The sequence below is a fragment of the Triturus cristatus genome, chromosome 5_2, assembly GCF_964204655.1.
Source record: "Triturus cristatus chromosome 5_2, aTriCri1.1, whole genome shotgun sequence".
In the NCBI taxonomy this organism is placed as follows: domain Eukaryota; kingdom Metazoa; phylum Chordata; class Amphibia; order Caudata; family Salamandridae; genus Triturus; species Triturus cristatus.
This window is the reverse complement of record NC_140588.1, coordinates 1043164346-1043187032: the sequence shown is the minus strand read 5'-3', so window position 1 is coordinate 1043187032 and position 22687 is coordinate 1043164346. Positions and strand designations below refer to the sequence as shown.

At 42.8% G+C, this 22687-nt stretch overlaps 1 protein-coding gene across 1 annotated transcript in view; it reads left to right on the top strand.

Annotated features, from left to right (window-relative positions):
* The window catches only part of LOC146829640 (relaxin receptor 1-like), a 1041377-nt gene that overhangs the window by 642509 nt on the left and 376181 nt on the right, over positions 1-22687 (top strand). The window contains exon 4 of the mRNA XM_085608325.1: positions 16021-16126. Within this exon, the coding sequence (XP_085464451.1) occupies positions 16021-16126 (106 nt within the window). The remainder of the gene's footprint in view (positions 1-16020; positions 16127-22687) is intronic.

The window sequence follows — 22687 nt, the reverse complement described above, 5'->3', positions numbered from 1 at the left end:
TTTGGAAGTTAAAGAAAAAGCAATATCATGCTGCTCTAATCAGACATCCCTTAGAAACTCTTAAGAAGCATTCCATGGATATCCGTCAGGTTGAAGCAATTAGAAATATTAACATATTAAAGTGATGCAGGCATTTTGGGTGTTGAAGAAAAAGTCCCATCACACTGACTTTTCAAAATTAGATCAAGTTCCATGCAAACGTTTGTGGACCCGGGTGCATAGAATAGGGAAAATAGAAGTTGGATACCTTGCATAAAAGTGCATACCCATGCAGAAAGGCACAGCTGCAGACGGGAAGGTGCTAACATAAGTACTGGTACTAAGAAGTGAGAAAGAGAGTACCGAAGATTACCAGTATGTAATTCAACCAATACTTCCTCCTTTCCTTCCTCACTACACTCCTTACAGCATAAAGATGTACCCAAGCAGAATGCCATTTTTAAACTCTAATTTTTACTGCACCAAGACACACTAGCAAGCAAATGATTGCCACACTGCATCACACAACCCGGAGCCAGGTAGCACACAAAACTCAATGCCATCTAACTGTATGCCAATGCACCAACACAAACTACACATTCACTAAATTACTCTCCTGTGAATTTGCTTCAGGGGCCTGAGAGGAAGGTGTTTTATGCAGCCAATAGTGTAGCTGTTACACAATGGTCATATGTGTAGATCTTGCCTGTGTCCTTAAGTACATGGACAATCAGCACTTGCCGAGCATACATACGTTGCCCTTGCATGTCCTGTAGGCGTTTCTCCTTCAGATTTAACCCCACACCTTACAATGTCCTAAGAAAAAGTACTAAAAAAATACAGGAAGAACATTTCTGAATCCAAACATCAAGTGGTCGCCATAAAAAAAGATGAAATATAAAACATAGGGGACATTTTAAAGCCCTAAATGGTTTACATTTATAAAATACAATATTTAACAAAGTGGTAAACTGATCATTTAGTTGCCTGAATTGAAGGGGCAATTGTTTATGTGGAAGAAGGGACACCTTCCTGCACGTAAACAATCTTGAAAGGAGATTTGCTGTTTCTACGTGTGCTGCAGGCTGCACACACGGACAGAGCAAAATATGAGGAGAAATGTAACATTCCTCCTTTTATCGCCTGCTTAAGACCAGGTATTCCCTCGCAATATTTTTGGCGCTGCCCCATACCTTGTCATTATGGGACTACGTCAAAAAACAATGGGTGTTGCAGCGGAATGCCCACTGCAACACCCATTGCACGCCCCTTTCACACTAAGTGCTGCGTGAATAGGGGCATTATTTACACGGCGTTGTAAAGCCATGTTAAGTGGCGTAACGCTGCCTTGTAGATAAGGCGAAGGACTTAACGCCAACAGAACGTTGGAAAAAGTCACATTCTGATGGCGTTACCTCCTTGTAAATATGCCTCATTGTTTTGTGAGCTACATGTCAAACAATGTTGCCTTTTATCCGTGTCAATCTTCCTTTTCCCAAGGACTGAACAAACAAACTCTGCTGCTAGCCCACTTCACCAGGAGTACTGTTCTGTGTGTAGCACATTTCCATGTAGATGGAATTGCTTTAGCTGTCTGCACGCTCCAGGGGTGAGACCATCCTCCTGTGCGAAGTATGTTTACCCAGCTTTACCCCCTCACTTGGGGGCATATCATCAACGAGGCGATGAAAAAATTATTGTTGCTTTTGCGTCCGTTTTCGGACTCAAGCAGCGATAATTTTATCGCCTAATCAGCAAGGTCACGCTATCGCGTGAAACCTTGCATTAACGCCTGTATTCTGAACGCCCAGCTTTGCATCTCTAATGAGATGCAAAGTGGGCGTTCCTGCCCTGACATAACTGGAGAAATGTCGTTAAGCGACATTTCTCTAATTATCAATGGGCACGCTAACCTGCAGAGCGACAAGCAAAGTAGCGATAACCTCAGCTATCGCTACTTTCCTTACGGCTGCTTCAAGACTGACTTAGCCATGATATCCTATGTAAGGTGGATATCATGGCTAAGTATGCCTTGCCCTATCATCAAGCTGTCGCCAGACTTTGTGAGATTATTGCTGGATTTCCAGCGATAATCTCACATTTGGCAGTTAGCGCTTGGAATTGTATCGCTTTTGAGATAAGCGTTGCTAATAGCACGCTATCTCAGCGATAAAATTCCACGTTACCCGGCGATAATTATCCTAGCGCTAAGTGCGCTTAGCGATAATTATCGCTGGTCGTTGATGATATGCCCCTTAGTGTGTCTCTGTTGGGCACCTGCACTCATTTTAGGAGACCGGGGCTCCTTTTTCACCAACAGACCATGACAGAGCAAAAGAAAAAGACTTAACAGAAAGACAGAAGGAGAAAGAGATATGGAAACAGTGAAGGTAGAAAATGGTTTGAAAAAAGAACTTGTAAAAATAAGACCAATTTAAAGCAAGGGCAGGGTGGTGAAAGAAAAAGGTAATGGCAACATCTATCTCCGCGTTCAGCAACAGCACCTCAATAAAACATTTGGGGCTCTGCATATATGTTTTTACATATTGCACATTGCTCCCAAAAGGTTGTCACCTCCATATTTAGAAGCAGACATCTCTCACTTTCTTACTGTCAGGATAACTATAACCCCCCCTCACATTCATCAGCTGACGCGGAGGAAAGCTCATCCCTAAATCAGTACTACCAGAACACCTACGCAATGAATGGACCATATATTTAACAGTAAGAGGTATCAGTTCCACATCAAAATATGTGCAAGCCTCCCAGTGTCCAAGGATGGGAAGGAAATGATGATAAATGTAACTGACAAGAAATGGGCACATACTTTTCCCGTCCCAACTAGCCCTTTCAAGAAAATATTGACCGTTGCAAGGAAATGTTAGTAGTTTGCATAGAAAAACGATACTAGCATGAAAATGTAGGGAAAATGAGAGATACCAGAAATAATGCACATTAATCAGAATTTACATTCAACTACGCTCACTAGTAAGATCTCCGCACATCCTAGACTTACTAAACTGCCGGCATGGTGACCTGGTGACGTCCTAAAACATGAGATTTCCATCTATTGGCAGAATTGCACAATGAGAAATCAGAAAACTTGGCATCGATCCAGGCTTCTCCACTTTACCAAAATGGGTGATCCTGGGCAAATTTTTCTCTTGTGTTTGATTTCATAGACTATAATCTTGCTCTACGTACAATAAGAATCTAGGCCACATATGGAGAGGGTGCTCATGACAGCTTCTCAGTTCATTGTTAGCAATGTTGTAAGGAAGCCATGAAAGTTTCTGAGTTCACCCTAAATTCACCCTTCACTTTTAATAAATGCGTGTCAAAGCAGTGATATAATCTAAAATACTATGGTGAATCGCTTTTCGCATTTTAATTAAATATGGGGCATATTATCAAGCACGTTAAAATTCCCGTAGAAGCCCATGTTGACACCAGAACATGGGGTTTTATGGGAATTCTCTGCGGCATATTATCAAGCCCATTATCGCCGCTTTAGCTGCAGTCTTCTGCTGCTAAAGCATCGATAATTTTAACGCTGTTTCTTGATAATATGGCCATACATTTAAAAATTTTTTTAGAGACTTTGCATATTTTGTTGCATGAATTACTTGCCAGATTCCTGGCTCAGCTTGTGCACTGGCTGTCCCGGTTAATTTGTTCGATAGTCCATTTCTAAAGAAGTTAGGGTTTGAAACCAAGGCTGGGGCCTGGGTGATTGTAATGGTACCCCGTGGCCCCGCCTTAGGAGTAAGAAACGTCTCATTTGAGTCAGGCCACATGCCAAGCAGATGTCACATCCCAGGGGCAGCATTCCCGTCAAAGTTATGACACAGTATTTCTTTTCCAGTGGGATTCGGTGAAATCCTACTGGGGTGCTAATACTTACCAAGAGCTGCCATGAAGGCTTGAGTACAGCCGACTCTGCCCCTCATCAATCTCCGCCAGGTGTCTTGCTTCCTCTTTCTACCTGTGTGCAGCGTGTGCTTCGGCTCCCATGGAAGGCGAGGTGCAGGAGAGCGGATGCAGGAGTAGGGGCTCAGGAATGACCCGAGCTAAATTCTGGCCACTCACGTTTTGAATGGTTTTCAAGTAATGTTAATCTTCCAGCTTCCGGGCATGCTGCATTCTGGGAGAATCACAGGGTGGGCGTTCTTCCATGTTCTTAATGCCGGTTTCTCCCAGGCTTTTGGTGGTGGATATGTAGGGGAAAAATCGCATGACAGACACGAGACTGGCTTGAGACAGTTTTCCAGCCTTGTTACTGCCCTGTCTACAATTCTTACATTAGCCCAACGTCTTGGAAGGGGAATGGGTTCCACCCTGTCAAAATAGTTGGTGTACGCTGTCCACTGTACAGCCAACTTATAGCCTAGGTGTTAACTGCAAGACTTTTAGCTTTGTCAATGCTTGTTTTATCATGGTTTTGCAAATGTTTACTGTTGGGAAGTTGCCAGGGCCTCGCCAATCAAAAAATAAATGGGCTAAAAGCCAAAATATTTTTTTGTCTTTAGAGTCACACATTGCTATAGTAGCGCCGGGCACTTATGGAAACTACTTTGCGTGCCTCTGTTCCTTGTGAAGAGGCAGAATGCCGTCACTCACAACAAAGTTCACCAATGGCGGAGGTGGCCTGGCCCACGGCTCATGTTATAGTGAGTAGAAGAAACATGTGTATGACACATTCACAGACTAATGGATGAAGAGCCCTCGCTGAAGCCCTATGAGGGAATTATACATATGATGTTAGCAAAATTAAAAGGTCTCAGATAACGCCAGACCTACAAATGGTCATCGCTATCATAGTAGTTTTCAATGAGATGGGGGCTGATAACGTATGGACATCACCAACAGGAGCCACTTGACATGCATGATGGACCCTGTAATAAAGGCAAGGTAACAGGAGGCCTTTGGAAAAGGAACAAGACATGAGCAGAGCACAGCAACAAAGTCCTAAAACTGGAAAGGTTATAAGGGGCAGTCACTAAGGAAAGACAAGATCAGCCCCTTTCTCTGCCTGAGCATCGACAGGAAGCTTTTGTGAACAAATGTTGCACAAAACTGAAATCAAATCATAAACTCTTCATTACTGAAACCAGACAACTGTTGAAGAAACACCACTCAAAACCTAAAACATAAAAACGACACTTCCCTGGAGAAGAAAGAGTCAAAATGTTAAACTTCACCTAACGACAACCAGTGCCAAGTGGGCCATGACTAGAAGCGCGTATCCGGTTAGAGATGCATGTAATTGGTAACCATTGGAAACAGCCCAGATCTTACACAATTAGTGAACAGTTAGTGCGTATAGGTGTCAGTTAGGGGTTGCAGCTGCAACCCCTGGTTTGTCCCTTGCGACCCCTGGCACTGTCTTTACAAACCCTGGCCTCCGAGGTGGCAAAGGCAGCCCCAAGAGCAGAAGGTAAGCAGTCTCTTGATAAGCGCTGTTTACTTTCTGCTTGTGGGATGGTATTAAATTCTATAAATACATTGGAATAATGTACATAATTCTGAATAAGACAACATTTTTATTAAAATGAACATTGTTAAACAAGTTATTATTTTTCTTTATTGCAAATAGAAGTATTATCAGTTTGAACAAACCCTTCCCTTTGTGCTTCACATCAGTGACAGTGCCTTTCAGCTTAGTGATCAGTAGGCCTGGGCCGTATATTTCGTTCCGCTCGCGGAATTTGCGATATTTTGCCATTTTCGCGTTCCGCGGAGAGCGCGAAAATGTCAAAACTTTCGCAACCTGCCGCGAAACGGAAGTATTTTTCTTGTTCGCGCTTTAAAAATGCTCTGCCAACGAGTTTTCCTATCCGTTCGCGCGCGCCACAAGATGTTGGATTGTTGGTAGCAAGTCGCGCTATCCCGTGAGAGTTTGCGATCGCGAACATGTCATTGCAATCGTGAACAGGAAATAAGTATCACGAGCAAGATGGCCGCGTCCATTAGCGACCATATGGGCAAGTTGGAGATATATTTTCCCGCGAGCACGCAAAAACATATCGCGTATGGGCAGGAAAAGCAATCTCCGCGTCTTCGCGAAAGTTTCGCATGCTCGCAAAGATTTTGCGCAATTTCGCAAATTCCGCCCACCCTTAGTGATTAGAAACCAAATCGTTTTAACAATGACAAGAAATACTGCAAGACAAAAATATGGTTCAAACTCAATATTCGGCCCATATAAGTTAGTAGAGGTGGACATAACAGCTAACTTTATGTTTCTTAAAGTGTTCCTAAGTGTTTTCCTGTGATGTTACAGTACATTTTAGGTTTTTAGTTCTAATTGTTTTGTAATTATATTAACTGTGCATTTCTTATAGGATTAAACGTTTTATGGCAATTTTCTGGGATGTTACTGAGGGTAAAGTATGAGTGATGTCAGTTTCGCTATCCTTGGCATTTTAGTGACTCGATGTCCATGGCAATACGTATTCTGCATTTCACCGTTTTTGAGAATGCTGTGAGTAAAAGAGTAAGGCTGAAATAGCTAAAATGGAAAACATCTTGCTAAAGAAAATGTATGCAAATTAAAATAGCACACAACGGGCCAGATGTACGACCATTTGAAATTGCGACTCGCTAATTGCAATTGATTGCGAGTTGCAATTTGCGAGTCAGAATTTCAAATGTACAACAGTGTCTAAGACACTGATTGCGATTCCCAATAGGGTCGCAAAATCCGAGCCTCATGAATATTAATGAGGCACCCGCAATTTGCAACCCCATTGGGAATGGCTGGCCCTCCCAGGGATGGTGGCCTGCTGGGCTCATCAGACCTCCATGTCTGGAACTGATTTTAAATAAAGCAGTTTTAAAGAAAAAAAAATGTTGCCCGTTTTCCTTAAAGGAAAACGGGATGGATTAAAAAAAACTATCTGCCCCCCAAAAATATTTTCCCCTGCATTTGAAGAGGGCGGTAAATTGCAAGTGTTTTGAGACCGCAATTACAGTCGCAAAACATTCGTACATGGCTTGTGAGTCGCTATTAGGAAGGGAACGCCCCTTCCAAATAGCGAGTCGAGTCACAAATTATTTTCGACTCGCAAAATAGTGTTAATACATGGCCCAGAGGAAAATTGCATGCGCAAACTGGTCGAAAACCCGTTTGCGCATGCAATTTTCCATTGTACATCAGGCCCTAAAGGAAGTAACCCACTCTCCATGAGCCTGTGGAAGTCGCGTTGGAATAGACTATAATCTTACACACATATAATCGAGGTGGTCGGAAAACAGATCATGGCAACCACAGACATGTAGAAACATGATTAATACTCACATAAGCTGCCATAGAAATTTGGAAAGACTATAACTGATGACTTACAGCCGTGTTAAGTGCACGCACCCAGAGAACAGGGTCTTCCTGCGCTCCTTGAAGTCTATTGCGCCAACCTGAATAACTGGAAACAGACATGCTTAACAGTCCCGTAGCAGGCACTTTGAGAACTCATTCTCCTGAAAAGACTCCATGATGCTAGTTAGCGCAACTAATGAACCTCAATTTTTGAGGTGATTCGAGCCAAGTGAAGGAATCTGTCACTCAATCTTGGGACCCAGACCACACGCGTCCTTCCCTCTACGGGTTGATTGGAGCCCAATTCGGCTATCCAGCATATTCCCAGCTCAAACCATCCTGTTCCTGAGGCTTGTCACCAGGGACCCCTTGTTTACCAACTGCATTACCTAACATAATCTCTATCTCGGACTCACTATATCCCGATGATGATCCTGCATTTTTATTGGGATCGAAACGCCAACGACTTTATAAACACAAACCCCTATATGATTGCTGAGAATTTTCTGTAAAGGGCCATGCTGTTCTTGTGTTTGTTGATACACTTGTTGATTATTTTTTTTATCACAATTTATCTCTAGAGTGTATCACCTCTAAAGGGCACCAAGCATGTTTATTTTGCACCAATATTCACTGCAGCTATGAGTTGTTCATAAACTTCTTTGAATAAATTTTATTTGCCACTTGGTTCTTTACATCTAAAGTATGTTTACGAGGGACCAGTGTGTTTTTTGTTACATGCTTAACCCCTTGTGTGCCACGCCCTTTTCCCGCCCTGTGCCAGGCGTTGCATTAGCGGGCGGGGTTCATGACGTGCTGGACTCGTCATGGGCACAGCGCAACCGCGGCCCATGACGAGTCCAGCTCGTCATGGGCACACAAGGGGTTAACAGTCCAGCAAAAACAGCAGAAGGCTGCACTCATCGAATCAGAAGAAGAAAGAGTAAAGCAATCGAACCAGGATCAGGGAAGGGAGACAACCAAGAAAGGAATGCAGTCATGAGCAAGGTGCTGCCCAAAGTCCACTCTAGTTGTGCTGTGTACAATACTGGCTGCGACACATAGCAAAAGCAAGATCACTGGACCAGTGGCCATGCATTCAAGACAAACAGAAGAGAATCATTAGTTATTTGAAAGGAGAAGCTGACTTGTTCTCATAGGCTTGCAGAAAGGTCCAGTAGTAGAAAACAAAAAACTACTGGTGGGCTGTGAGAAGGCTAATACACTAACTTGGGAGTTGCAGAAAAGTGGCTCACCAAAAGCTGAACGTTCCAACACATAAATTAGCTAAGTTATCCAGTGCGTTATTTCTATAGCTCGGGTGATAATGACCAGGATGGCTCTATTCTTAAAGATGGATTGAGAACAGGCCATATGTAATAAGGAAATTTACCAAGAAAGCAAAGAAGCTGCTGCCTTAAAAACAAGCATTTGCAATGCAATAGGTTTCGCATTTGCGAGAGTTTAAGCTACTGGTATTGTAAATGACAATGCCTCTTATTTATCTGTTTTGATAATTAACATATGAATAAATGGCATTGTCATTTACAATGCCAATAGCTCAAACTCTTGTAAATGCAAGACATATTTCATTTCAAAGAATCTGCCGCAATTGTCCCAGGCTGCTTGGAAAGTGAAAGCGCGCATGGCGCGATGAACGTTGCAGGAAAGCATGACATGCCTGCAGTACGAGAAACTCATTAAAGAAAATAGTGTAATAGAAGTGAAAGGGCCAGTCCTCATGGGAAGTTACAAATAAAGACAAGGCGGTACTAAGGAGGGACTAACAAGCCTATTAACAAATCAGAAGCCAGCCTTTACAAAGGACAATGACACAAGCCAATGAAAAATATGGGCGGAGAGTGGGCGGTGCTTAAAGGAAATGACAGCCGCGCCCCTTTCCACGTATTACAAAGTTTATTTTCCTCCGGCAAATTATACTCCTGCAGTGACTGTCCTTTCCAAACAAACCTGTGACACCACGCTGCAGTGCACGGCCGAGTCATTTGACTGCTGGACTCAGGAGGCCAACAAATTGTTCATGAAAAATAGGCTGATTCAAAAAGTCCTGGCGGAGGATTGTGGAGGGGTAAGATGCATATGCAAACAAGCATTTGTAATGCAATAGGACTCGTATTTACGCGAGACCTATTGCATTGGAAACAGGAGTGCGGGCAGGCAAGAAGGCATGAACGAGAGTGCAGAGGGGGTGGGGTGGCCACGAGAAGAAAATAGTGTTTGCAGTAAAGGGGCCAGTAGCCATGGAAGGATACTAATGACGACATGGCCATCATGAGGAGGGACTAACAGGCCTAAATCCAATCGGAAGGCACAATTTAGGACCTATAGCAATGAAAAAGATGGGCTGAGAGTGGGCGGAGCTTCCACGCCATACTGAATACTGCATGCGTCGCAAAGCAGCTATAGGCTCGACCTAAAAATGAGGAGGACACTGAGGGCCAGTCAGGGCAGTTTCGTAGATCAATACTAGGGGTGGGCTTAAGTCAGTGTAGCGCAATCACGTGGAATTACCTATGAATTCTGCAAGATTATGCAGAATTACGCAAGAAGAGTAATTCTGTTTTCAGCGCAAAAATGAATCCTGGCGTCTCAGATGAATACGAAACAGCGCTAAATGCAACACGAATAGTGAGTAGCCAGCTGCGGTCACTAAATGTGCTCCTGGGCAGGATTCTTTCCCCAACATAATCCCCAGAATTTAAAAATGCACCCTTTCATCCAAAATGAAAGCGAGGATACATTTTAGTGCTAAGAAATAACGCTAAATGGCAGAAGAAAAAAATATTACAGTGTAGAAAGAAGTGTAAATTATACACTGAGTGACTTTTTTTCTTTTTGGTATTCTTTGTATTGGAATTTTTTTATTCCTAATAACCTTCATCAGGAAAGGAACACTGTAGCAGCAACTAGGAGGAGCCACCAAACATACATTCAAAAGCAATCAAGAGAATGAAGAGAATATATTCAGTCGATTCTAACTATAGTGTTTTGCATACATTAAAAAAGGGAAAAGGAATCAGTGAAGATGGGATGTATGGGGTGGGAGGACATTAAGGTGGGTTGAGACTGATGGGACAAGAGGGAATTTGTGGTGAAAAAGAGGGAGGGAGAAAAACCTATTATCACTAGCAGTACTTACCACCCTTGAGGCCAGGGCGCCCAATGTCTTAATCCTGTTTGTTAAACAATTTATTTGAGACTCATCAATAACCGCTGCACACAATAGTCCCTGGTAAGAAGTAATACAGAATTCTAGGCAGGAATGTATTTATTTAAGTCTTGTTTAGCACACTGTCACCAAGAGTACAAATCTATGGCGGGAGTGAATGAAGAGCCATATCTTGAGGAGTTTTGTAAACCTAAGAAGATTTGTTTCTGCTCTGAAAGAGATCAGGAATTCCTTAAAATGATTCCTTGGACCCGAAAGACTTGTCCACCTTATATGGTAAGCTTAGGTCTCTTTACAGACCATTCAAGTTTGCTCGATGATCTAAGACGGAGATAGTAACATATTTCACAAAACTTCTAAGAGAGGAATTTTGGGCTTCTGCCATAGAGCACTTTCTGGAGCACACAGGCCCATCTGAACTCGATCGTCTTATCAATCAGAAGAGAGTGCAGTTGTTTAAGATATTCTGAGATGTGGCCAAACATCTGTAAATTGAACAGAATCTTGACAACTGTAGTTTGCATTCTCTGATGCCGAGCCAAGCTTTTTTTGAGTAATGCCAGATAGATAGAGCTGCCGGTTTTTAAAATTAGACTAGATACATGATTTGGCAATCGTAATTGTGTGTGAGAAAAATAATAAAAGTGAGTTTTTTTGCAATGTTTCCAGGTACAAAAAGCATGATTTTGTTACTGTAGAGATTCGAGCTCCCAGAGATAGCTCGGAGTTTGAGCTAGTACCAAAGTTATGGACTGCCTGAACTGGTTAATGGCAACTGTCTATTGAAGAACACAAGGTCTGTTTTTTAAGGATTAAGGGCCTGATTTAGATCTCGGAGGATGGGTTACTCCGTCACAACAGTGACGGATACCCCATCCGCCGACATATAAATCCCATAGGATACAATGGGATTTATATTTTGGCAGATGGAATATCTGTCACTGTTGTGACATAGTAACCTGTCCGCCGAGATCTAAATCGGACCCTAAGTCTCATAATGTTCTTGCGCATCCACCACGGTGTTATTTCTAGAACTAATGACAAGTCAAGGGCATGGTAGTTAGTGTCGACACGCAGAATGAATGTTAGCTGTGCATCACTTGCTTAAAAGTATATTTTGACTTGAAACGTCTGATGGAGCTAAGGAGATAAATAAAGGTTTAGTAACCATGGACATTATAGAACCCTGAGGAATGCCCCACTGTAGAGGTTTAGGTGATGAATAAAAATCAATAATTTTTACCACTTGAGTTCTACTCTACAAGACAGAGGAACGCCACGCCGGGTAGGGGTGGGCGGAATTTGCGAAATTCACTTTCGCAAATTATCGCGAAAATGTTAAAAATCTCCGCAAACACGCGGAAATATCGCGAAAATGCTGAAGTTTTTTTTCCGCCCGTTCACGGTATTTTCTGCGTGGCCGCGGCTCGCCAACTTACCCATGCGGTTGCTCGCGGGCGCGGCCATCTTGTTTTCACTTGTCTCGCGGTGCATGATCGCGAGAAGAAAGACGGGATCGCGCGACGCATGACGTTACTGCGGGCGTGAACTGTCACGAGACAGCGCAAATGGCTACCAACAATCCAACATCTCGTGGAGAACGCGACCGGATCGGGAAAACTTGTCGGCGAACATGGGGATTCAGGTAAGGCGATCGCGCGCACGCGAGAATGTATTATTTTACAGCGCGAGCAAGAAACAAATTATTGCTAAGCTGCGGAATGCGGAAATTTTGACATTTTCACGCTTTCCGCAGAATGCGAAAATGCCAAATTATCGCAATTTCCGCGAACGGAACGGAATTTTGGCCCAGGCCTAATGCCGGGAGGAGAGGACCTCTCATGGTATATGAGGATAGACGGTGATGAAGAATTGAACGGTCAATGGTGTTGAAAGCAGAGGAGGGATGCAAAAGTATGAAGACTCCTATCCTGCCCTCGACAACATCGTCTCAATCGCAGATCACAAGCCACTGAAGTGAAAAACCAGAAAAAACTAAATTAAATCAGGAATTATATACTAATGGACTTCACTGTGTATTGGAAGAGGTATGCAGTACACATATAAAGTAATAAGACAGATGAGACCTGCACATGCCTCATAAAAGTACGGTGCATGAGGTGAGAAGTTGAGGCATTTGAGCTAGAGACAAATGTTTGACAAAGGCAATTAAATCAATTGATGCTCTATACGAGTTTGTGAGTTCTCAACCTGGTCTCAGCTTTGCGACATGTGATATCGGCGTCGTTTAGGCACAGAGTTTCCCACACCCGCTGATTCAAGGGAGTAGATAGGCTATTCAGTAGATACAATCATTTAGTCTAACACAGAATGGGTTAACAAAATGGGTAAAAAACAATCCGGGAAAATATCCTTTGTTGGTATCACGAGGACAGCCATATTAGTGGATTGAGTCATACTGGTGATGCAGCGGAGGAGCCCACAAACAGCCTATCACCTTAGAGATGATGAATTTGGTTGGAGTGTTTTGGTGTAGACGTGAATAAAAACATGATTTTTGTAAGTGGATTTCATTCTCACAGCATTTTTTCATAGGGTGAATTAGGCGAGTGGGACCATATTCAAATTTGTTATAAATTATCTATTTTTTATAAGCGAGCAATTCTTTTACCTCCCTGCGCTTTGAAGATCCGGGACCTCAGATGTGTTACACCAGCACTTTGTCTTCCTATGTAGCATGTGATGGTTTCACGCTCCTCAAGGCTCCGCTCTGTGACCCCAGACTCCACCTCTCATGCAGGACCCATCTTTTGAACCCTGATGTTCCTGCTTAGACATGTTCCCAATGCATATGATCCACCATCTTGGAGAGGACTGTATGCATTTCCCATCAATGCGTGAATTTCCTCTTATAACCCATTGTAAATCATTTCCATCTCTCTTTATTTTAGACTTTTCTGTGTACATTTATCACGCTTAGGGTGAACTGTCCTCATCCCCTGAAAATATAGTGACCTCAGAGGAGAAGCTAGAAGGGAAGTCTGCAGAGCCAAGATGCTTGTCCCGCCCACAGGTTTCCATATCTGGTGATGCTGTCTTCATACTAGGGGCCTGTTTACTTGGTTTTCCGGTCCTAATGCCTGATACTCATATGGTTACTATTATAGTTACTCGTCTCGTGGATATGCACATCTGCTGAACCTTAGTACTGCTCGCATTAGTATTACTACTAGTAACACTACTCAGAGGTGCAATTAGAGGCAAATTTCAGGGGGGGGGGATAAAAAAAAATTCGGGGGGGGGGGCTGAATCTTTAAGCAATATGTAGAGTGGAGCTGCAGGGGCTCTTAGAAGGGGTGAAACAACAGCAAGGCCTCATTAACATGCAAATGGTCTTTTAAAGACCTGTGAAGTGCTCGGGTGCGGCTGTGTGTGTGCCCAGGAAGCTGTCTCATCCCGGGCTGCCACACACGACGGGGGGGGGGGGAGGGGGGGCTGAAGCCCTTTGGTCCAATGGGTGTTGCGCGCCTGACACTACTAGAGTACTACAAATGATTGAGATTAGTGCTACAACTACTATTACCTCTAGTGTGGCCTCCACTACTAGTAATTCCACTGCATTTCTAGCAGTAGTAGGATTTATAGTAGAACCAGTGATAGTAGTTAAGTCCATCATTAGTACTCGAGGTGGCCCTACTCGAAGCATTCCCAGTAGTGTGTGTTTTGGTAATTGTATTAGCAGCAGCTGAAATAATATGAGTATATTGAGTCATCGTGAGAGCTGGAGTGGTACTAGCGGCGTGTACTAGTGCCGCTCTAGTGACAGTAGCTCCAGGCGAAATAGGGATTCTAGTAATCCGTCTAGCATTTACATTGAAACTATTATTAGTACTATTAGTAGTAGGGTCAGTGGCTGTGATAGTATTAGTAGGTACATCAATTGGACTAGCAGCAGTTTTAGTAGTAGTACTAGTATATTTGGCAATGGTATTGGTGAACTGTCGCTAGTCCTTCCGGTTTTCATCGCAGGTCAAAGGATTTCCTCAGCGTACTCGCTGCTCTCAAGTCGCACGTACAACAAGTGTACTCATTGGTGGTACTTACCACCCCACGTATTGATGTCTATCCTTTGGAGACACTCATCCACTGCAGCCGGGACGGAAGTACAACCGGCGGAGAGATAGATCTCTACTCAGCCCATCTGTCCAATAGCCCTGAAGAAGTCGTGGATCCAATACCCTGACGAAACACGTGTTGGCTGGGCATCTGATCTGCATTAAACAAATAACAAACGCAATATTGGATTACTGTGATTGTTGTGTATCTGTATATCTGTACTCTAGTCTCGCAGCACTCACTCTGCAGACATGAATTACGTGTGCACAGTCCACTTGTATCAACCCTTTTATTAGTAGTAACATTTAGTCAGGTAGTAGTAGTAGCATTCCTGAAGTTGCACTTTAAGTAGAAGTAGTTCCATTTAGTAGTTCTAGAGTTAGGGTGACAGGTGTCTATCTAGGAAGAGTCGGACCCACATGGGCAGTATATGCGTATTGCAGTGGAGCCTGGGGGGTCAGGATCGTAAGTTGTGTGAACCGGGTAGGGGTTATGGATGTCATTTTGAGGGTCGCAAGGTGTCGCTACTGCAACCCCTGGCATGTTCCTGGTGACCCTTGGCACTGCCTTTGTGACCCCTAGCATCAGCAGCGGCAAAATCAGTGCCAGGAACAGAAGCAGCTCATCCTTATGGACGTCGGGGGGGGGGGGGGGCTTCACTCACCTCATTTTTTGTCAATTTTTATTATACTAATAGTGAATAATATTACATTATCCAATATTAGTTTCATAAAAAATAGAGCACAAATAGCTGGAATACGACTTTTCCTGGCAGTTGAGGTAAGTAAAAAAAAGTGCTTTTAAATGTATGTATTTTGTGTGCGTGCTTGCAGTTTTGAGCGTGTTTATGGTAAGAGAGAGTGTGTATGTGTAGCCACAGTGTGAGTGTATGTGTGAATATGTGTGTATGTGTAAGCATGTGTGCATGTGTAAGCATGTGTATGTGTGAGTGAAAGTGAAGGTCAAAGGGCATATGAAGTCACTTCCGCTACCCCTGGCATTTTGGTGAATTGACAGAGGTGCAGGTACCGTTGTCTGCGAATAGGAGAAGAGAATTGGACGCGAGAAATGCGTGGATGAAAAGAAACTGAACGTCCATCTTTAAACTGTGCACATTTGTTTCTGCAACAGATTTACAGTGTGCACTTCCACTGAACCCCTGACGTCACTCCCTGTTTCAAAGATTCAAGGTAGTTCACAAAAGGAAGGGCGGTTTGATCAATGCTTGTAAAACAGTAGGAAAAAATACGATTCCTGTTAAGCACATTATGAATGTGGAATTAGTAGAATTTGAAACTTTATTAGTAAGGAATAATAAATGATTCTTTTTTAAACTCTATGCCCCTTTGGGTGAGTATGTAAGTTACTGCCCTAAAGATGTGTTGGGAGAGCGGATCTGAATGCCTTGGGTGTTTGTTCTATAGAAGAAGCATACATTAACTGTCTCCTTTTCTCCTAGTGCTGGAAGATTTTCCCGAGAGGTGTGAGTGTTGGAGGCGTTCCATCAACTGCACGGGCCGGGAGCTGCGCGCCGTCCCTCCGGTCTCTACCAACGTCACAGCTCTGTAAGTACGCGGATTTCAGGCGGTCCTAGCTCGGATCTACAGAGGCATTGAGAGAAGCAGGGATCTGATCCACAGTGCCAAAGGGCAGCATGGTTCGAGCAGCAGCTTCCGGTGAGGAGTCAATTAAACCCAGACTTGACAGGCACATACTGACAGGCGTTCCTATAGAGCCTCGTACCTCCCTATCACCACCCCGGAACCTGTCAGGTGAAGCATGCCGTGATACGAAGAGCAGATCAATATGTTATTCTTAGCTCCCCTGCGCCTAGAGGGTCGAGGGCTTCAGAGTTGTACTGCACTTTCTCAACCCCCCTTGGGATCCCACCTACCATTACTCTGACCTCTCTTGGTCAATCATGGAGTCATTGCAAGGTGACGCAAGGACGATGCAAAAGCTTCAGTAATATTTATAAAGACGCACAAGGGGCGATTTGTGCCACCTTGCGTCGTTTTGTAAAGAAATGTCACGCAAGGCAGCTGCTTGCGCTGCATTACATTACATTTCAACTTGGGAGGTGTACTATAGGTGGAAGATGGGCATTCTCATGCGTCCACCCATGGAGTTTGGTTTATTCCCAGATATATGAAGACCTAAGGAGGAGTGATATAATTATTCCTCCTCGTTATATCCTCAGCACACATAGAAAGTGGAAAATGCCTCTAAGGATTGTTTTTGTGCAGGAAGGTGTACCTTCTTGCACAAAAGCAATCCTGCGTGTAACACAGGTGATGCAGCGCGGAATGCAAAATCCCTCCCTTCGTCACAGATCATAGATCACTCAGACACACTCAATCACTACATTCGCTGGTGGGGCCCATAACACCAACATTCATTATCTATTAATCTGTTTTTCTAAGGAGGTGATTGTTCCATTCACTGTAGTGGAAGGAAGTACCCACTTATCCCTAATGAGCAATAGATTTCCCTACCCTTCTCTATTCATTAAGGCCTAAGCTTCACCTTTTAGTACTCCTCCCATGGATAGGCCATGGATCAGCTAGCTGCTGGTTGAAGTGATTTTCTAAATCTATAATTTATTTACATTAATAAATTTTCTCATAATAAACAACTCGACACAGTTCTTGTAATAATAATAATAATTTTATCTAAATAATTGCAAAATAAATCATTGTTTAATTAAGCAGCTGGTCATCATATTTACCTATTCTAGCTAAATGTCGTCTTCTAAGTCAAAATCTTGGTCATCAGTTCAGTCTGTCAGAGTCTTTGGAAACAGCTGTCCTGCAGTGTCACCGTCCTCTCCGTCAGCATAATGTCAGGAAATTCAAAAATGCGCTACCAACCTCTCTATTCTATGATATTTTATAGTAAAATTGCATTCCACAAGTATCAAATCTTAATTTTAAATGTTTTCTGATTGGTTGTTCGAGTCCGTTCCCCACTTTTCTCACATATTAAATGTTTCTTTAGATGTAGTTCATAATTTTCCCGGTTTCATGTATCTTTTTATTGTTCCGTCAGGGTAGCTGGCTTGTCGCCTGGTGCGTCCTTGGTAGGCACAGTCGAGTTAGGGTCACAGTAAGGCCACTGATGCTGATGGTAACGCATGCGGACTTTACCCAGAGACCTTCACAATGGAGTCAACACGTCAAATAGGGATGTCAGCCATTTTGTGGACACTCCAAATGGTCAACTGAAGCAAAGAAACACAAAAACGTAATTAATACATGGAAATGACTAATAAAATGTTATCCCCTTACTAATACCCATATGTGTGTGTATTTATCTAGCAGAAGCAACGCTTAATGCGGGTTATATTCACATTAATAAAGCACAAATCACAAATACATCACGGAAGCAACATATAACTTGTCATATTCTATTTATATATGATCAATATGCGTACTCCATTTAGTTTACGTATTAATTAGGCCATGCAAATGCAATTCCCACGTGTATTCTTTATGTTAGTAAGGTCGATGAGTTTTCACAGCAAACCAATTAGTACGATTACTATTAGTCAATTAATCTTATTAATATAAACATGCAAAATGGAGAGGGTATACACATTTCTAAAATAAAACCCGCTCCAGCACAGGCACCCGCAAGGTTGGCTGCGTTGGCACTAGGCAGCGCACAATCTATTACTAATCTTATTAATCTATTATTTACAATTTATCTTTGTAAATATAGAGCATTTCTGCTCTCTCTCTTTCGCATAACGCAGTGCAGCAACTTTGGTTGCTGTCCTGCGTTGCATGAAAGTTTAGTATATGTGCCCCTGTGTGTATAAAAAACGGCAGCTAATTAAGGAGTAATAGATTTAGGTCGACTGCAAGTACTCTTTTTCAAAAGTTAAAATAAACTAATGGTGAAATATAGAGAACATATTACGGTATTAATGTGATGCAGGAAACTATTGAACAGAAGCATCTGGTGGATTTTGACTTTGAATCCTAAGGTGGAGTAATGTGGACAAATACTTACAAAACATGTTGGGCTGGATCAGGAAGCAATTTTGCCTGGCACTATTCATTCCCTTGGTGGTAAATTAAGGCAGTGTTTGGTGCAAGCACCTTTCATCAGGCTTCAGGAGATGGCAATGTGTGACAAGTATATGTGTACATATTTGCTGTGTGGCACTATACTGAAGTGTTCATGTGTTCTGTTGATTTTGTGCTGCTACGCTTTTGTGTTGCATTATTGCAATATGATGCTGTTGTGCTGTTTTATGTTGCTTGTTGTTTTGTGTATGTTATTGTGTTATTTTCTGTTGTTTTGTTAGATATGTCAACAAATGGTGCTGCACTTCCATTCATAAACCACACATCTTTAGCTCCAGTGACAAATATCAATTTACGACTGTCTAAGGTGTTAAAATAGCACTGCTCCAGCTCTTCAACTATTTAGGACAACAGTCATCCCAAAACTGTGGCTTAGACTGTGTCTTAAACTACCCCCTCCAGGGCTCACTCTGTGTGATACAGCCCCTTATTTAAGAAGATTCATGGGAAGTTAGTTCAGCACTTAGGAGCAAAAGTCAATCCTGTGTCTGAAGCACATGTTGGCTCCACCCTAAAGGAGTCATGACCATTGAGGATTCATTGCTAAAGCTCAACATGGGGCGGTGGAGGAAGATTAGGACTGCGGTATATAATAAAAGCTGAAAAGGACTATTCACACCTGAGGAATGGAGGTGGTCTATTATCACCCTAATTCATAATAAGCATTTGCAATGCAATAGCTCTCGCATTAGTTAAAGTTTGAGCTTTTGGGGTTGCAAATGATAAAGCAACACCAATAGCTCTAATTTTCAGTAATGCGAGACCTAAGTATGCCACTATGGCACAAAATGCACACAAAAACAAAAGATATGTGATTGCGAAGTAGGGCATAGAGACAACACATACAAAAAAATCCACCATAATAGAGTGTGACGCTTACGTGCACTGCATGCACAAATGCTGTTTATCACATTAAAGCCTACGCTACTGACTTTGCCAGTTCTGGGAAGAAAGCAGTAACAATTATTGTTTTTCTGGGTAGAATATCTATAGTAGGTACAGAATTTGATGTGTCAAACCGCATGCTGATTTCAAATCTAAAATAGCCCTTATGCAATAGAATCACTTCCTGGAAGGTGGAATGGTATATCAAATAGTCAACAACATGAGGTGAGAGGGCACACTCCTTAGGATGGAACCAATACATATTTTATACAATTGCCAACAATATTTGCTGCAGACAGCTGTGCAGTCAAAACAGTCCTAATAAATGTAGACATGTAGTACTACAGTTCATAGGTAAAATCACATTTTCTTATTATACAATAGCATTTTGTCTGTACCAAACCCTTACTTACATAACTAAACACTTTCCTTTATTTCTGACAACTGAACAGCATGTTCAGTGTTTCCCTGTTTTCAAGAAATGTCTTATTTTATTCCAAACTACAATAAATCTGAAATATAAAAAAAAAACATAACTAGTTTCATGTCAACTATAGTCAAATGAAGCTTCCTCAGGTTCCTGTGAAATTTACAGTCTAATTTTCCCTCCGCCATGTGGTTTATTTTATCAGCAGAACCTTTCTTACCATTACATAATGGTACCATAATGCAGTTACACAATTATGTATCCTCCATTCATCTAATGGCTTCCAGGTGATTCTATGTAAGTGTGACGCCTGCAGCTAGTACAGGCTTAGAAGCCAAGAACACTTATCTTGGTGGAAGTCAAAGGGGCGTTTCTGAAACTCCAGTACCCAGAATTCAAATCAATGTTGAATAGAAAAAAAGGCCTGGAGGAGGGGGAGCGGGATGGATAGGGAGGGGGTATATCCTCGTTCCTAGGGACAGCCAAATAACACGTACGTGCCAGGATACTTGAGCTATGGATGGATACCCACAAGTAAGAACCGTTTCAACTGTGGGGAAAATCAATCACATAGTGCAACTGGTTCCAATGCAGTGAGCTCACACACCTAAGGATTGAAACGTATTTATGGTGTTTGTACGTTTGTCTCTGGAATAGCAACATAGAACTATAAGTCCCAAAATGCAAAACAACGATGGTTAATAAAGCAAGGAATGAAAATGATGTATGATCCAGGTGCAAAATGGCCAATTACAGTTAATGCCGTGTTGACCCGCATAAGCACGCGCAACCCATGGATGGTTTACAAAGTGTGATTGTTTTTGTCGTGTTCTCTAGCAATGGATGTGGTGGGCTTTGATGACCAGGAGCTCCGGGAAGCTCAGCGGGTGTACCTGGACTTTCTCGATGATGATGTACGGCGCGTGTTCTTGAAGAGAAAAATTAATTTCAAGCCTTTGTTCTGCAGTGTGCCCCACTCGTGGGTTTGGAAGTGGAGGAGAGTGTCTAATGAGAGGTCGTAATGTTGGTGCTGTTTTATATGGCTCAGAACGTGTACGTCTATGCTTGTTTTGGGTTCAAAGTGTGCTGGCATCATTGAAATGACGTACTCCATTCAAATGTAGCATAGCAAAGACATCACAGGCCCTAAGACAAGCAGTCAAAATGTCCCACCTGCCCCCAATCGGCTATCAAATGAGGCCTTTCGTTTGTGTTTGAGGGGTTCACGGTGACTGGGTACCGTCCGCTGCAGCAGGCTGTGACAATACTTAGCCACGGGAGGGGGCACAAAAAAATCGCAGAGTTCATCGAAGCTTTCTGTTACTAAGTTAACAAGACTTTCTGAACTAACTTGTAACATTGGTGCTGGATAAACATTAGGATTTGTAAACGTGTTTCATAGTGCTGCATTCTGATTGGTGTATGGACTGACGAGTGTTATCTACAGAATGAGTCCCTTATTCAGAGTTGCATGGTACAGGCTGCATGGTAAAATCGCATGTGATTTTACTCTAACTGCAAAATCTGCACATAGCAAGGTGGGACATGCATGCGAGGACCCCGGGGTGGAGTGGAGAAGTACTAAAGGGTGGAGGCGCAGGGAAAGGTGCTCTCTGGTATTGTATGCTCCCTGTCAGACAAAACAAGCGGCAGTGAAAGCGATCGCGAAAGCAGTCGCTATTGTAAAAAAATAAAACACACCCGCGAGTGGTGCTAGTCACAGCGAAACATGTGGTTTCAATTAGGCACCCGTGTCTGGGCACGATAATTGAAACCACATGGACTTTGGTGCACGTAATAGACACCAATAGGCCATGGGCGGAGCAATGTGCCCGCCTTTGACCAATTGCGTGCTGTCTTTAATAAAAAGACGCACGCAAAGGCCAATAGCGGGCCACAAATGGAAAAGCACACGCACAAGTGTGTGCGATTCCTGGCTCGATTTCTGAACCCCGTACCTGAGGTCTCTCGCTGCGCGAGCAGTGCTGCGCACTGCAACGCAAGGCGCGAGACCTACAAAAGTAAAAGAGGCAGCCCTGTGTTGTACAGGTGATTTCCAAAACAGATTAGGTTAGCAAAGGATTTACAAAAATCATACTAGCACTACTGGCATCATGAGCAAAATATAAAACTCCAGTTCCGGCGGTCCAGTCCACATGTAGAGAAGGTAATCCCACTATTAATCAGTGTACAAAGTTAGAATAACTAGCCAGACACTCAAAAAGATAGAAGGGAATGGAAGGGAAGGGAGTTACGTTTCTGCTTTGTTGATCTAGAAGCAGATTTTGATAAGACTGACTGAATCATATTGTGAAAGAAACTGTATAGTTGGGTGAGGAGGCTGGCTGAGGTCTTCATCGAGTTATCATGGGATGCGTTATAAGTTCTTGATTAAAAGCACCTCTTTTAATTGTACCCCTTGCACTGCAGGGGTCCCAATTACTAGTGGTAGAATAAGGTTCACAATCTCCTGATTTCCCCCTTTGAATTTTGGCAGGTCAAAGCTGCTGACATTTCTCGACAAAAAAGGGCTTTTTATGTAAATTCTGACAGCATGGATGTTTCTGTTTTAAAAAAACTAAAATCTGCATGTTCTTTTTAGGGTGAAAAATAGTTTTGCTGCTAATTATCACACCTGATGAAGTCAGAACCCACTGATATCAAATTACATTGGATGCAATAAATATCACCAAATCCTCCGGGGCATTTGAAATGTGGGCCTT